The sequence below is a fragment of the Drosophila simulans genome, chromosome 3L (genome assembly GCF_016746395.2).
Source record: "Drosophila simulans strain w501 chromosome 3L, Prin_Dsim_3.1, whole genome shotgun sequence".
Classification (NCBI taxonomy): domain Eukaryota; kingdom Metazoa; phylum Arthropoda; class Insecta; order Diptera; family Drosophilidae; genus Drosophila; species Drosophila simulans.
In genome coordinates, this window is record NC_052522.2 from 19,384,840 (window position 1) to 19,398,660 (window position 13,821).

The 13,821-nt window shown below is 45.6% G+C and overlaps 3 protein-coding genes across 6 annotated transcripts; 1 reads left to right on the forward strand and 2 right to left on the reverse strand.

The window, feature by feature from the left end:
• Positions 1-849: 849 nt before the first annotated feature.
• LOC6738725 (putative uncharacterized protein DDB_G0294196) lies at positions 850-3,629 on the reverse strand. The gene is made up of 5 exons (XM_002085490.4): positions 3,250-3,629; positions 3,050-3,191; positions 2,234-2,910; positions 2,019-2,172; positions 850-1,959 (listed from the first exon to the last, which is right to left on the reverse strand). Exons 1-5 carry the CDS (start codon positions 3,476-3,478, stop codon positions 1,113-1,115), a joined length of 2,049 nt encoding a protein of 682 aa, XP_002085526.2. The 5' UTR covers positions 3,479-3,629; the 3' UTR covers positions 850-1,112.
• Positions 3,630-3,878: 249 nt separating this feature from the next.
• Positions 3,879-6,326, forward strand: LOC6738726 (guanine nucleotide-binding protein subunit beta-2). The gene is made up of 6 exons (XM_002085491.4): positions 3,879-4,040; positions 4,574-5,019; positions 5,074-5,275; positions 5,410-5,539; positions 5,625-5,711; positions 5,889-6,326. The coding sequence occupies exons 1-6, from the start codon at positions 3,972-3,974 to the stop codon at positions 5,993-5,995; spliced, it is 1,041 nt and encodes a 346-aa protein (XP_002085527.1). The 5' UTR covers positions 3,879-3,971; the 3' UTR covers positions 5,996-6,326.
• Positions 6,327-6,453: 127 nt separating this feature from the next.
• LOC6738727 (chitin deacetylase 1) lies at positions 6,454-11,550 on the reverse strand. Of its 4 annotated transcripts, none has more exons than XM_039293156.2 (7): positions 11,429-11,550; positions 11,240-11,309; positions 9,817-9,888; positions 9,303-9,414; positions 9,038-9,168; positions 8,134-8,283; positions 6,454-7,982 (listed from the first exon to the last, which is right to left on the reverse strand). In XM_039293156.2, exons 2-7 carry the CDS (start codon positions 11,289-11,291, stop codon positions 6,832-6,834), a joined length of 1,668 nt encoding a protein of 555 aa, XP_039149090.1. In that variant the 5' UTR covers positions 11,292-11,309; positions 11,429-11,550; the 3' UTR covers positions 6,454-6,831. The 4 variants fall into 4 exon arrangements, with proteins under 4 accessions (XP_039149090.1, XP_039149091.1, XP_016032538.1 ...); XM_039293157.2 differs by lacking the exon at positions 9,038-9,168 and adding an exon at positions 8,598-8,710 and having other exon boundaries at positions 11,429-11,515; XM_016169231.3 differs by lacking the exon at positions 9,817-9,888 and having other exon boundaries at positions 11,429-11,549.
• Positions 11,551-13,821: the final 2,271 nt, after the last annotated feature.

Here is a 13,821-nt window from a genome sequence, read left to right on the forward strand (position 1 = left end):
CATTGATTTCTATACCCTGTATGGGTCTCTTAGCGAAATACACTGCGAAAAATAATATTTTATCTTATCTAAAACTAACAAGTTGAACGATAAAGCTCTTTTTCCAATAAACTAACTTACTTTAAGAAAAGGAGCTTACAATTATAAGCAAATGAAAAACAAGCAACACTTAAGCAACACGCTTAAGTCGTGTTCTTCGACTATCAGATACCCATTTAAGTGGGTTCCCGCTATCTCGACTTTCATACGGGCATAGCCAGAACGTCTAGGGTAATGAACCTTTATAGGGTAGAAAACGACTTCTTCAGCTTGATACATACTTTCCAATAAAACCAGTATAACCTTTTAATATACGAGTTATGGGCGTACGACATTATTATCCCAATCCAACTGACAAATTCACCCTGCATTAAGAATATTTGCTTTAAAAATATATTTTCTTTTTTCTTTGACATTGTATGAATTGGTTACAATCGATTTGGTTACAAGTATTTAAATAATTAATTGAATTTTTAGTTCCGGTTCCGTCAGCATCAGTTCCGGAAGCATCCTAAGCTAGTAAACACTATTTCTTTCCGCTATTATTGGATTTTTGTCTATGTACATATAACATTTTAAGATCCGCCCGCGAGCTAGTTAAGCAAACGATTTTCGCTTTTAAAAGTTCAGAAATTTAAATGAAAACAAGAGAGAATGCTATAGTCGAGTTCCCCGACTATCAGATACCCGTTACTCAGCTAGTGTGAATGCCAACGCGAAATTTCATCATTTTTGCAAATCGATAGAAAATTACGAGACTGTTCAACCTTCTAGCTTATATAATTCCTGAGATCTCGAGTTTAAACGTACAGACGGACATGGCCAGATCGACTCGGCTATTGATCTTGATCAAAAATATGGTCGGAAACGCTTCCTTCTGCCTCAACGAATCTAGTATACTCTTTTACTCTACGAGTAACGGGTATAAAAATGTACAATGATATCAACTCGTCTAGAAATTAGAAAAACACTTTGAAATAACACTTAATGTCTAGAATGAGTCGCCCTGAAACCGTTGATGGTCCGCTCAAGCGTCATACTCCTCTCCAGGTAGCCAAAGGTCACCAGCAGCGCTAGTGATTCCTCAGTGCCTCGTTGATGACACGCAGAATTTCAATTTGCAGATCGGTAAAAGCCACCGGCTCCAGCTGAGCATTGCGTATCTTCATAGATACAGCCTTGAAGAACGCTCCTATCTCATCGTCCTCTCCGGAGTTGTGGCCATTGCTGGAGGGATACTCCATATGGCTGGGTTTGCTGGGCGTAATGGGCGCCGAGTGATAGCGAGACGTGGAAGTGGAGCTGGGCGTAGTGGCAGCATTCTGGTACCTAGGCGTGGTTGGAGTCTGCATCTCCATCTTCTGGTACTCCCCAGTTGATTGAAGCTGCTGATTTTCCAGGCTGGTGGCCCCGTCGCTAAGCTGCTCTTGCTTGGACATGGCACTGCCAACGCTTGGAACAGCCATGTAAACGGGTCCATCTTCGTGATCGTAAGTCATTACATGCTGATCCTGCTGCTGAGGAGGTTGTTCCGCCGCCGTTGTGGTTTCCATCTCCTCATCCTCATCGTCTTCCACATCATCATCATGATGGTGAACATCTCCGTTGATGTAATTCTCGATGTCCATGTCGTCGTAGGTGGCCACACAGAGTTCACTTGCCTGTTGTTGCTGTTGTTGCTGCTGATGCTGTTGTTGCTGCTGGTGCTGCTCTTCCTGCTGTTGCTGTTGTTGTTGTGGCTCAGCCTTGTGTGGTCCCGTCAAATGAGGCAGGGCGGGCAAGTTAAGCTGGGAACTCGACGAAGATGACTCTATAGTGTTCTGCTGCGTGGGCGGTGAGTGAGAATGGGCCATATGGTCCTCCAGTTCTCTCACCGGGTCATTTTTGGGTAGCAGCATACTGAGTTGCGAATCGCTTTCCCTGAAGGGTACAAAGTTATTAATATATGATTATGTTAAATTCCACAAAGCCTATCTTACAGCGTCTTTTGTTGTATGTACTTCTGTAGGAAACTGAGCGAATCATAGTGCTTCCAACGTGATGTGGCATCCATGTGCATCAGTGTCCTCAATCGTTTGTGCTCGCGTGCATATTGGTCCCTTAAAGCCTTCCACTTCAGTCGACACTGTTTCACTAAAATAGTTAATGCTTGAAAAATCATCTTCATCCTTTGACAAGTTTATCAACCACATACCCGACTTCTTTAGTTTTCTGGCGATTTCCTCCCACACCTCCATCTTGAGCTTGGCATTGCGATAGTTCTCGTTGCCGTAGTTGTAGATCATGTCCTCCTGCTGGATCAGCGTGATCAGTTCCTTTTCGAAGTAGCTCTCCATGTTGAGAAATGTGTGTATGGGATCGTCGTCCTCCTCCTCGGCGTTCGTCGATTGATTGTGCGCTGCTGAAGTGGTGGATACAGTAGACGTGATTGTTGCTGCCGAGCTCGACTGATTGGCGGCATTGACGCAGTCCACTATTTCGTTGTAGAGAGTGTCCACAACCGTGGTTGTGTTGGCGGTTCCACACTGCACTATGATTGATGGAGTAGCACCGCCTCCCGCATCTGTCAGATAGTTCCAGTTGGCTTCCGGCTGCGAGTGCATTTGTTGCTGCTGTTGCTGCTGCAGCACGGCTCCAATATGGCTGGCCAAGAATGTGGCTGCAGGCTTCTTATCGGTTGAACTTGCGGAGCTGAAGCTGCAGCTGTCGAGCAGCGTGGATGCACTGGCATCCTCAATTTTAATGCTGCCGGAGAGATTGAGGTTCTGACTGCTGCTGTTGCTGCTAAAGGAAGTAGTCATGGGCAACGATAGAGGGGTTACCGTCGTACCCACGACGCCATTGGTAGTCTGACCAGATCTGCCTCTGTAACTGAAGAATTGTGGGTTTAATTAAATCCATTCAAAGTGGTTACACATCTGGAAGCCTGAAGACGAGAACTAGTGATAGCTTCACATGCTGTATAGTCAGCATGGCGGTGCCAACTTGAATTGTTCCACGGGCTACTTACTTTCTTGCCAGCGCATATGGACGTAGGAAGTCCAGCTCCTTAAAATACTTCCACTTCACTGGTTTTGAGGAGGCCTTGGCACGCCTCAGCTCACGGCAGTACTGATCCCTCAAGGCCTTCCACTTGGACTTGCACTGGACGTCTGCGGAAATGGGATTAAGTGCCAACTTTTTGGTGGGGAAACCTAACCATGCACTCACCTGACCAACCCACATTGCTGCCAATCTCCAGCCATTTCTCGTCCTTGGTCTTGGTGCTGCGGTAGTTGGGGTGCTTGGGATTGTACAGCGACTGCTCCTGGGAGACCAGTGAGATGAGAATCAGCTCTTTGGGAATGCTGACCACATTCTCACCCAGACTAGGGTCTATGCTGAGATTCGCGTGCTGCTGGTGCTCCTGCAGCTGGTTGGCACATGGCAGGGTCTCCATGGCGCTCCCTACTTGGTGTCCATGCTGGCGGTGTGTTAATATGGGCAATTGTTATAAATAAAAGCAGGGAAAACAAAAATGAGGTGACCGAACAGCTGATCCTGGAGAGTTGTGTAATTAGAGGGACCAGATTCGCCTTGGCCATACAAACACCGTTTTTACATTGAGCGGAACACTTGGTGGCCACCGACCTGGTCACCCTGAGCAGTCCAGTGCTGCAAAAGACGCACACCATTTCGATAAGTTGGCAGCCCGTTCATATGTTTGATTTTAAATTTTTGGCGCCAAAAAAAACGTCTTTCTATACATTTGTATTTAACGGCTAATCCAATTAGCTAATTGCATTACCGCTGAGGAAAAAAGAAAACATCATAACATTCAGGCAAAACAAATTGTTTAACTCTCAGTTTATTGTGCGACGCGGCGCGGTTTAAAACTAGAAACTTTCTTCTGGCAAATATTGCAGCCGTCCTTATATAATTAATGCTCAATAATGCCGAAAATTGACCCAGAAACACAAAAACTCTACGACGAAATCAATGGCATGATACAGAAGTTTAAGGTGAATAAAATGTATACTCAACGTACAGCGGAGTAATTTCAGTTTCGAAATGTCAGAGAATAAATATAGCAACAACATTCAAAACCAGCTTGCAATATTAAATTATTAAAAACAAACTCATGAGTTTCAAGGCCGTAAAAAATAAGTTTTTCAGTTGTTTTATTGTCGCCCAAATAAAATAACTTAATTTAAAAAGGAATTCGTATGAAAAGATGGAACCTATATCCTTAATATATAAACATAATAAAAATAAAATATAAATATACATATGGGACTTAAAATATGCTAATCTGTGCCAGCTACTGCCATAATATTTAGTCTCGAAAATACTCTTAAAGCCATTTTCCAACTTTAAAGAACTTAATTAGGACTTGTATTAGACATTATCATTAAATATTAGTTATTACAAACTGATTTCAATTTTACGTATTGCCTGTCTTTTCTTAATTTAAATATGGTCATGATTGTATAACTGAAATCTCTTATGGATCAAGAATATATAGTGTAATTCATTATTATGTTTTTTCTGTCAGGATGACCAAAAGAGCAAGGCTGATTGCACGTTGGCCGATAAATGCGGCGACATGGGCGATGTGCCCAAGATTCGATTCTCATCCAAGAAGATTCTCAAGGGCCACATCAACAAGGTGAATTCGGTGCACTTTGCCGGGGACTCGCGGCACTGCGTCACTGGATCGCTGGACGGCAAGCTGATCATCTGGGACACCTGGACCGCCAACAAGGTGCAGATCATCCCCTTGAGATCCGCCTGGGTGATGACGGTGGCCTTCTCGCCGTCGGGTAACTTTGTGGCCTGCGGAGGAATGGACAACCAGTGCACCGTCTACGATGTTAACAATCGTGATGCCTCCGGAGTGGCCAAGATGGTCAAGGAGCTGATGGGCTACGAGGGATTCCTCAGCTCCTGTCGCTTCCTCGACGATGGCCATCTGATCACCGGCTCGGGAGATATGAAAATGTAGGGCATTGCTAAACTTTTTGGAATGAAATCTAAGTTTCTTATGACCAACAGCTGCCATTGGGATCTGGAGAAGGGCGTCAAGACAATGGATTTCAATGGACACGCTGGTGATATCGCTGGCTTATCGCTTTCGCCAGATATGAAGACCTATATCACTGGCTCTGTGGACAAAACTGCCAAGTTGTGGGATGTGCGCGAGGAGGGCCACAAGCAGATGTTCTTCGGTCACGACATGGACGTGTCATCCGTCTGCGTGAGTACACATATATGTTTTTAATAATAATAGCTTAAATCAATTACCAGGAACTACTTCTATTACTATTTAGTACTTGTAATATAGTACACATATAATCATATAATCGCCTGTCCTTCCCCTCTCGATTCCAGTACCATCCCAGTGGCTTCGGGTTCGCCTCCTGTTCGGAGGACCAGACGGCGCGCATGTACGACCTGCGGGCGGACCAGCAAATCGCCCAGTATGAGCCGCCCCAGAAGAACACTGGCTTCACGTCGTGCGGTGGGTTCTCGTTCTCCGTCTTGGTGGAACACGGTCGCCTTGACTTTTGACGGGTTTTTAATCTGATTTTGTGTGCCCCCACCAGCTCTATCGACCAGCGGGCGCTACCTCATGTGCGGCGGAATTGAGGGCAACGTGCACTCGTGGGACACGATGAAGCAGCGGCACACGGGTGGGTATAGGGAATCGGGTAGTTCGTATTGGGTATTGGGTATCCATTGCACTTGGGGGATTCGGTGATAAAGAACGGGGATGGAGGCAAAGCTAATGCTCAGGCTGGCACTTGACTTACATCGATTTGCTGACCTTCTTCTCCACTTTCTGCTTTCCACTTTCCATTCCCTCACAGGCACACTGTCTGGTCACGAGAACCGCATCACTTGCATCAGCCTGTGCCCCAATGGCATGTGCCTGGCGTCCACCAGTTGGGATCAGCAAGTGCGTCTGTGGCTCTAATCTGTGGCTCTGATCTGGGTTCAGTGTCGTCCATAGGCGAAGACAACGTTTATGCGTGCGGTTTGTTTGCAAATTACGTATACGTAATATTCATAGTTCGCCTGCTAGTAACAAGGATTGTTCCCAAGTGCAGACTTACAATATTAATACAATGTTTAAAACTATTTATAAACTTGCAAACATGAGAATAGCTTGCCCCCTTTAAGTGCTAATTTGCAAGCAAAGCGTGCGTATGAATATAATTATAATAATTGAATACTTGATTACATAGAGAAAGTAGCCAATTGCCAATTGGATGTGCGATAATAAAATGTATGAATAGTACAACAAAGTACCACGTCTACCCCATTTAAACTCCATTGCAACTTAATTTTTTTATATATTTTTTATATTTTTCTTATAAAAAATACTTATACAATTACGAAGATATTTTTGCTGCTGCGATTTTTGGCGCTTGGTTTTGTTTGTTTGTGGAAATTGTCTTTGAGCTGGTCAAAGAGGCAGCTAGGTAAATTAAAACAAATCACTTTTGAAATCAACAGAGAGATAAAGATACAGATGCAGATACAGATACAGATACAGAATAGGTGAAAGTATACAGATAGATAGCAGATAGATAGAAAGAGAGAGAGAGAGAAAATGAAAGTCGCATAAATAACAGATAGAAAGTGGTTTAGGATCACACAGGAAGCAGGATGCAACGAATTGAGTATTCTGTAGATGGATCAGCATAGATCAGCTGGTACAGTTTGTTTAGTTTATCAGACTCTCGGTGGAACTACTGTGAGTTGTTCTCCTGTTTGGGTAGATGGAAGGATAGCGACGACGGGACGGCCTTAAACGGAGAAGCCATCGCCGGTGGGATCCAGGATCCAGGGGTAGTTGTTGGGGCACTCCATGCACGTGAAGAGACGCAGCGTCTCGCCGGGCAGCTCCCTGGTGGTCAGGGGACACGCGTTGGGCAGGGAGCAGTAGGGCTGGCCCTTGACGTCGCACTTCTCCTTCCACTCCTGGAAGTCGCGCAGCGAGTTCAGCTCGGTGGGGTTCTGCATCCACTGGATCACCTGCAGGTTGGTCACGAAGAACACGTCGTTGCGGCCGAGCATCTCCTCGATGAACTTGATCAGCTCGTCGCGGTACTCCTTCTTCGACTTCAGCCACGAGGCGTGGAAGTGGAGTCCAAGTGGAGCACGGTTGCTATTGTAGTGGCGGTTGAAGTTGTGGCGCAGCAGACGTGCGAACTGGTCGCCGCTGGCCACGTTCGAGCAGGAGTCCACCATGTGGCAACCGGGCAGGGACTCATCGAAGGTGGGGTCGTCGCGCCGGTCCAGCTCGTTCATGACCATCTCCCACACGGGGTGGCTCCTCGACGGGCAGTTGTGCGCGTTGCCGTTGCACTTGTGCGGCATGCGGAAGTACAGGGTGTATGGCCAGATGGGCACGCGGCCCAGGGAGGCGGTGATGGAGGCGTCGTACACGAAGAACTGGTCGGCCATCATCTCGAACTGCTTGTTGCCGCCCACGCGGAGGTAGGGCGCCCGCATGCCGATGATGGAGCCGTCGGTGATGTTGGCAAAGCGCTCCACGATCAATCGGGAGCCGGCCATCTCGGCCAGCCAGTCGTCGTAGCTGCCGCCGGTCCAGTAGTTGGGGTCATCCTTGTGCGTCAGCGAGAACACGGAGATCTCGTGTCCGCGACGATGGAGGTCCTGCACCGCCGAGTAGTTGGTGTACTTGTGGGACACAAAGAAGGTGCCCTTGATGGAGCAGCCGTTGGGATTCTGGCGCTGTCCGTTGAAGATGTCCTCGTACAGGTCGATGTTGTCCACGTTGACGGCACCGTTGAAGGTGATCGTGATCATCTGGGGCACCTGCTGGGGCTCAATGCCGCCGGGAATGCGGGTTCCGTCCGCCGAGCAGAAGCAGTCGGGCAGGGCGCACTGCGTCGGATCGCATTCGGGGGCGCGGTTGGGATCCTCATCGACAGCTGGAAATGGGAGATGGTTGGGGATTATCTTCTGGATCATTTATTGAACTTCGCGCTGTAATGTATGCTGCACTTTTTCAACAAATCATCATCTCAAGCATCATTTGGAATTCATTTGGAATCTGTAGGAATAAACGTGTGATGGACTTACAGCAGGCGTTCTCGTCGGACTCATCCTTGCAGTCGGACTTGCCGTTGCAGAAGAGCTCCTTGTCCAGGCACTCGCCGTCGCCGCAGGACAGCTTTCCCTCGGGACAGATGGGCTCATCCGTCTTCAGGATGGGCTTGGCCTTGCGCGGCTCTGTGGAATGAGCACTCAGTTAGTGGGAAGCTACTTTTTGGAGCTATTAGTGGGTGGAGGCGTGTTAGTGACAACAAATGTCTAAATTTTGAAATGAGAAGTATTTACATGAGTGTGATGGGGTTTAGTAGTTTCGGTGGGTGTTAGTTTCGAGCTGGGTTAGGGTTTGTTTCGTTCGTGGATCTACCAAAGTTCCGGAAGTCTAACATTGCTGACTACTGTATGTACAGGTGTATATTGGCTTGGTTGTTTGGTTGGTTGGTTTGTTTGTTTGGCTTGACTGGTTGGTCTGGCTGGTTGGTCGTCACACTTACTCTCTTTCTCGTCGCAATTGGTCACCTTGGCCTTCCAGTCGCAGGTCTGCTTGATCACGTCGAAGGCCAGACCCGAAGGACACTGAATTTCTTTCAAACCCGACTTGGTACATCTACAAAATAAAGTTCATGTTCTGATTTCGTATTGGCGTTGCTAGCTAGAGAACTTTGGCACCGATTCGGGGGTGGATTCAGGGTGTTTATGCAATGACTCGATCGATTCGGGGACTCGGGGATTCCCGGTTTTAGTGACACACACAGAGAGAGAGAGAGACAGACACACACAGGGGGTGAGAGACAGATAGACAGACACAGCGATAGAGGAGGGTGGTTGATAGTGGGCTGGGGATCTGGGCTCTCGGGAAGTATCTTGAGCTTTAGACATCCGCAGCGGATTGGGTGATCTGGTTGATCGGTTCGATCTGGGTGGCGTCACTTACTCTCGAGCACATCGCAGGACTTCACATTCGACTTCCAATCGCAAAGTTGGCGCAGAACATCGAATGCCAGGCCGCCGGCGCAGCGAATCGGCGCCAAACGCCAAGTGCCATCTTCGCCGGCACTGTCGCACCTTCGATGGCGATACAAGAAGTGGCAAGAATTGGTTGTAGGAGTGCTGCATTGGTCATTGCATCATCGGGCATCAGCCGTCTCAGCTGAACGATCGGACAACCCAGGGCCACATGTGGCCGCAATTCGGCTTACCTGTACACCTCGCGGCAGTCGCCGTCGGTCTCCAGGCGGAAGTACTCATCCGCGGGACGATCGGCGCACACCTCCTCCACATCAACGCCCTCCAGCTTGTCCTGGCCATGTGCTGTTGGGATGGGAAAGATGGTTGGGCATGTGAGTACAGTGGTCGTTGTGGATCACTCGTGTTACTTGACTACATTGATTGTGTGCATTTGTTTAGTTTCTAGCCATAACAACGTAGTTCTAGTCTCTGGACTTTAGTGCTTCTAAAATATTTTGATGCCTAAGAAGTTTTAATGCAAAATGTATATATTTTCGATCGGAATAAACAGGAATTGGATGTTCGATCGGAATGATGTTTAAGGTGGTGTTTTCTGAACGAAATTCATTGGAAATTTTCCACAATTTTCCCTACACATTTTGAACCATCAATTTGATAAAGAAGTTTGTAGCAAACTTTGCGAAAAAGTAAATAATGCAGTATTCAATTTATAATTTTCGTTGCTTTGTCAATTCTCATAATTACGTTTTCTTTGGTATCTCCTTGAAGGGTCCTGATCTATGGCGGGTTCAAATGAATTTTTTACATACAAGCCATCTGGTTGAATAGAAATGTTTACATATTATCGTGCCAACAAATATCATTTTTACTGCTTAAGAAAATCTAATTTATTTTTGTTTTAATTTTGTATTAGAATAGAATAGGGACACACTGTCAAGAAGAAGAGGAAACGTTTTCTGAAGAAATCGCCATGAATTTGAACAGAATTGAAAAATAGTTTGAGATACGAAACAGAAGAGAAAACACCAGAGACACTTTCTTTAATATAAGTACTTGTTAACCTATTTAAACTTAAATGGTATTAAATACTCTAAAAAATATATAAATTAATATTAGTATTTAAAATCAATCTAGTTCTTTCCTAACTCCGTTCGTTGATAATTTGCCAACATCTTAATTGTTAAATTGGTATTCTTCTCATTGGCAACTTGAACGCGATGGCTGCCATTAATCACAGTCGTTCTATCAGTTAATCGGCGTCTTAACCAGTATAATTGGCCGCACCTCATGGGTTAACGGTTAACTTACTCCCAACACCAACGACTTTCGACCGGTTTTTGGCCATTGGTGTGTGGAAATACGAGTACCACTTCTAGCCGACCAAAACAACTCTCGGTTTTGTTCATTACAGTTTGTCTCCATCTCGTTTCGGCTGAAATCGAAAGGGCAAACGAAAGCGGCATATCCCATCTATGGGCACAGGTCCACATATCTGGGATGATCTGGGGAATGCTGGCGGATCGTATCGAATGCGGTATCTTACGGTAGCGCTTGGTCATGTAAGGTGTCTTTCCAAACGGGTTGAGAGTATTGGCTAACAGCGCTGTTGTTGTTGATGTTGATTTTGTGGTTATTGGAAACCCGTTTTCGGTTTAACATTAAAATGATATTGCATAAACAACACTGGCGAGTCCAAAAATACATATATGTATATATCTACATGGAAACGGAACCGACGGCAGACAGCAGACGGCTGGTTTTGTTCGATTTCCAATGCTAATTTCGGTTTTATGGCCAACCGGAGTTTCGTCCTCTTGCCACAGTTTCTTTTCATTTTTTTTCGCTTTGTGGTTCGTCTTTTCCTCGTTTTCCGACAACTGAACTCTTACATCACCAGCGGCGAGTGAAGGATAAGTTTGATCGATTGCATGCCGCTAATGACTGCGACTTCGACTTCAACTTCGATCAATTGTGATGTTTTTCGAGCCCACATCAGCGCACTTTTTCAAGTTTATTCGCCTTGGCCAACGATCGAGGTGGCATAGTATTTTTTCTTTGGCAACCTTGCGAAAAGTGGCAAAGTTTCCAACGCCAGAGGTCAGCAGCTTAACTCTAGGCACAACTAATGGCTACCTACGTACTAGGTGTAATCGAATGGAGTACTCACCAACAGCCAGGCAGAGGCACACAACGCTCAAAATTGGCCACCAACGCGCCATGATAGATTCCAGAGCTCTCTGCGGGCGAAATTCGTAGAAGGGTTAGCAACACACTAGTCACAATGCCGTACTATATGTACTAATAGCACATAGTGCGAGGTAATAGGTATGGGTTAACTTTGGAAAACTCAACTGACTTTTGCCCAGACTCTGAGTGGGAATGCTTGGTTCGAATGGAAGTGGAGTGAACGGAGCTCACTCTTCCAATACACAGCCACGCTTACACTAGGTGTTGGCCACCAGCAACGAGTTCTATTTATCAAGCCGAGGTGTCTTGGCCGGGCTCGAATCCATGGTGGGTAGCGGGCAACTCACCCTTTGGGGCCAACTCACCACGACCGCTGCGCCGGCGCCGGAGCTTTCGAGGGGCAGTCTTGTGGATCGCATTCGGAAATGCCAAGGTACGCGGGCGTCTCTCCGCTTCTTCGATGTGTGAAGAAAGGTTAATTAGCATTTACAGGCGCAGGTGGGAGCGGGATCGGTCCGTACTTTACGACCGATTGTGCGGGGGATTTGATTTGATTTCTGATTTTTGATTTTCAGTTTTTTTGGCTCCAGACGACTGCACCCCTTGGGCTTGTTTGTTTACTCCGCTAGTTAGTCATCCGCTTAGACATGCATAAATCAAAGCCGAGTGCCCATCAATCTCTTTCTGCCACTGACCCTGAATTCGCGAGTCTTTTGTTCGAACATCTGCGACGCGGCTGCGTCTCGTCGATTCTATCAAAACTATAAACTATTCTACGATAATCTCGATTTCGTAACTGTTTTTTTCTTTCTTTTCTTTCTAAACCGTTTTCTACAGCACGTTTATTGGCCACTTGATTTTTATTTTCACCCAAACGAGCCGAGAATCCCAATGGGCTGGAGCTCCGGGTCACCTGGTGCATACTAAACAGGGGGTTTGGCTGCCTCTGGAAGCTTCCCGATCATTTGTATGCCAATCGCAGCTGTCGCATAAAATTCTTGTTAACGTGGCTAAGACACCAAAAGGTTATTAAACCTCCGACGACTCGAGCCATCGAGTGCTCGAGTCTTCCAGCAGAAGAGAGTCTTCTTGCGAGTGTCGCTGAGTCACAAGGAATAAGTCCGAATGCACTCCCTGCCGCAGATCTTGAGTTGCTTAATTATGCCAAGCCAAGTCGATGCCGTTGTTAACTGTTTTGTTATTCCCTTCTTTATGTTTTTTTTTTTTTGCACTCCCCAGTCGCTGGTTATGTAAACCAGATGGAGGAGATGCAGGCGCGTTAAGGGCCACATACCAGCCAACCTACCAGCCGAATACCTGCTGCCTGTTATTCAATAAGCCATCCAAAACCCGTAAGAGTGAGCAAAAAAAAAAATAATAAAAAACAAAAGCAGCAACAAAACGGAGCATGTTTGCGGATATGAAATTGTTGCGGACAACTTGCGGACACTTCTGCGGACGATGGGCATACACAAATCTTCGATCACTTTGCCACGGAATCGAATGAAGGCAAAGATAAATGTTTGCTTAATAAATAATAAAAATCGGAAAACATAATATTTGGTTTATTTTTTTTTTTTTATATTTTTACAGTTGCTTGAAATTATTATTATTTCAACTCAGCAAATAAACTTATGAGTTCATAAAATAGTTAGTTTGAGTTGCCTTAATTGTTTAATCCTTAAAATCCTGAAAACGTTTCAAATTCGATATTGGGCTCAAAGGTGCTCGCTTGGTTGGCTAACAATATCTTGTGTGGATATATTGGAAGCTACTATAATAATATTATTAAAACTGAAAAAGTTGCTAAGAACCCAAAGTGACTATATTATTGAAGACAGCCTTCACACGACGTTTCCCAAGAGCCATCGATCATGAGTATCATGGCTATCATGAGTATCAAGTATTTCTTCAATATTACCACTTTTGCTTTTTTCCCAAGACCGCTTCACTTGACCACAGATCGGATCACTTGATCACAGATATAAGCCCCAGAGCAATGTCAATTAAGTTTGATTCGTGTTCGATCTAGAAGGAATCGACTGGCGGCGGTGGTGGCGTGTTAATGCAATTTATTCGAGTATTTCCAGCACATTGCATAGTTATTTCCTGAACTTGAAAACGAGTTCTGTCACGTCGCCAAAGAGCAAGCACTCTGTGCATAAGTCAAATGAGAATGCAGAAAGGCCAACATGGCGTATGAGTGTTTTTTCTTAGTATTTTTCTTTTTCTTTTTTTTTTTTTTTTGTAGTTTCTGCAGCGGGAGTGCCGGCCGAGTGCAGTGGAAAATTCTCGGAATCGGCTCGGATCACAATTGTATATATTTTTTAATTGCGATTGGCCAATTTGGGTGCAACTGGAGTGAAGGTTGGCCAATTGGCACGAAGATGCCGCAAAAAGCGGTTCACCTTCTTCGGCGCGAAATGGCGATTGCAGCATTTTCTTAGTTACAATTAATTTCGGAGGTGATACGGTGATATAATCCCTCAACTGGTGAAGCATCTCGTCGAAAGGCAACAAAAAGCACTGATTATTATTATTACTCCGCGTCTTCTTCTTGCC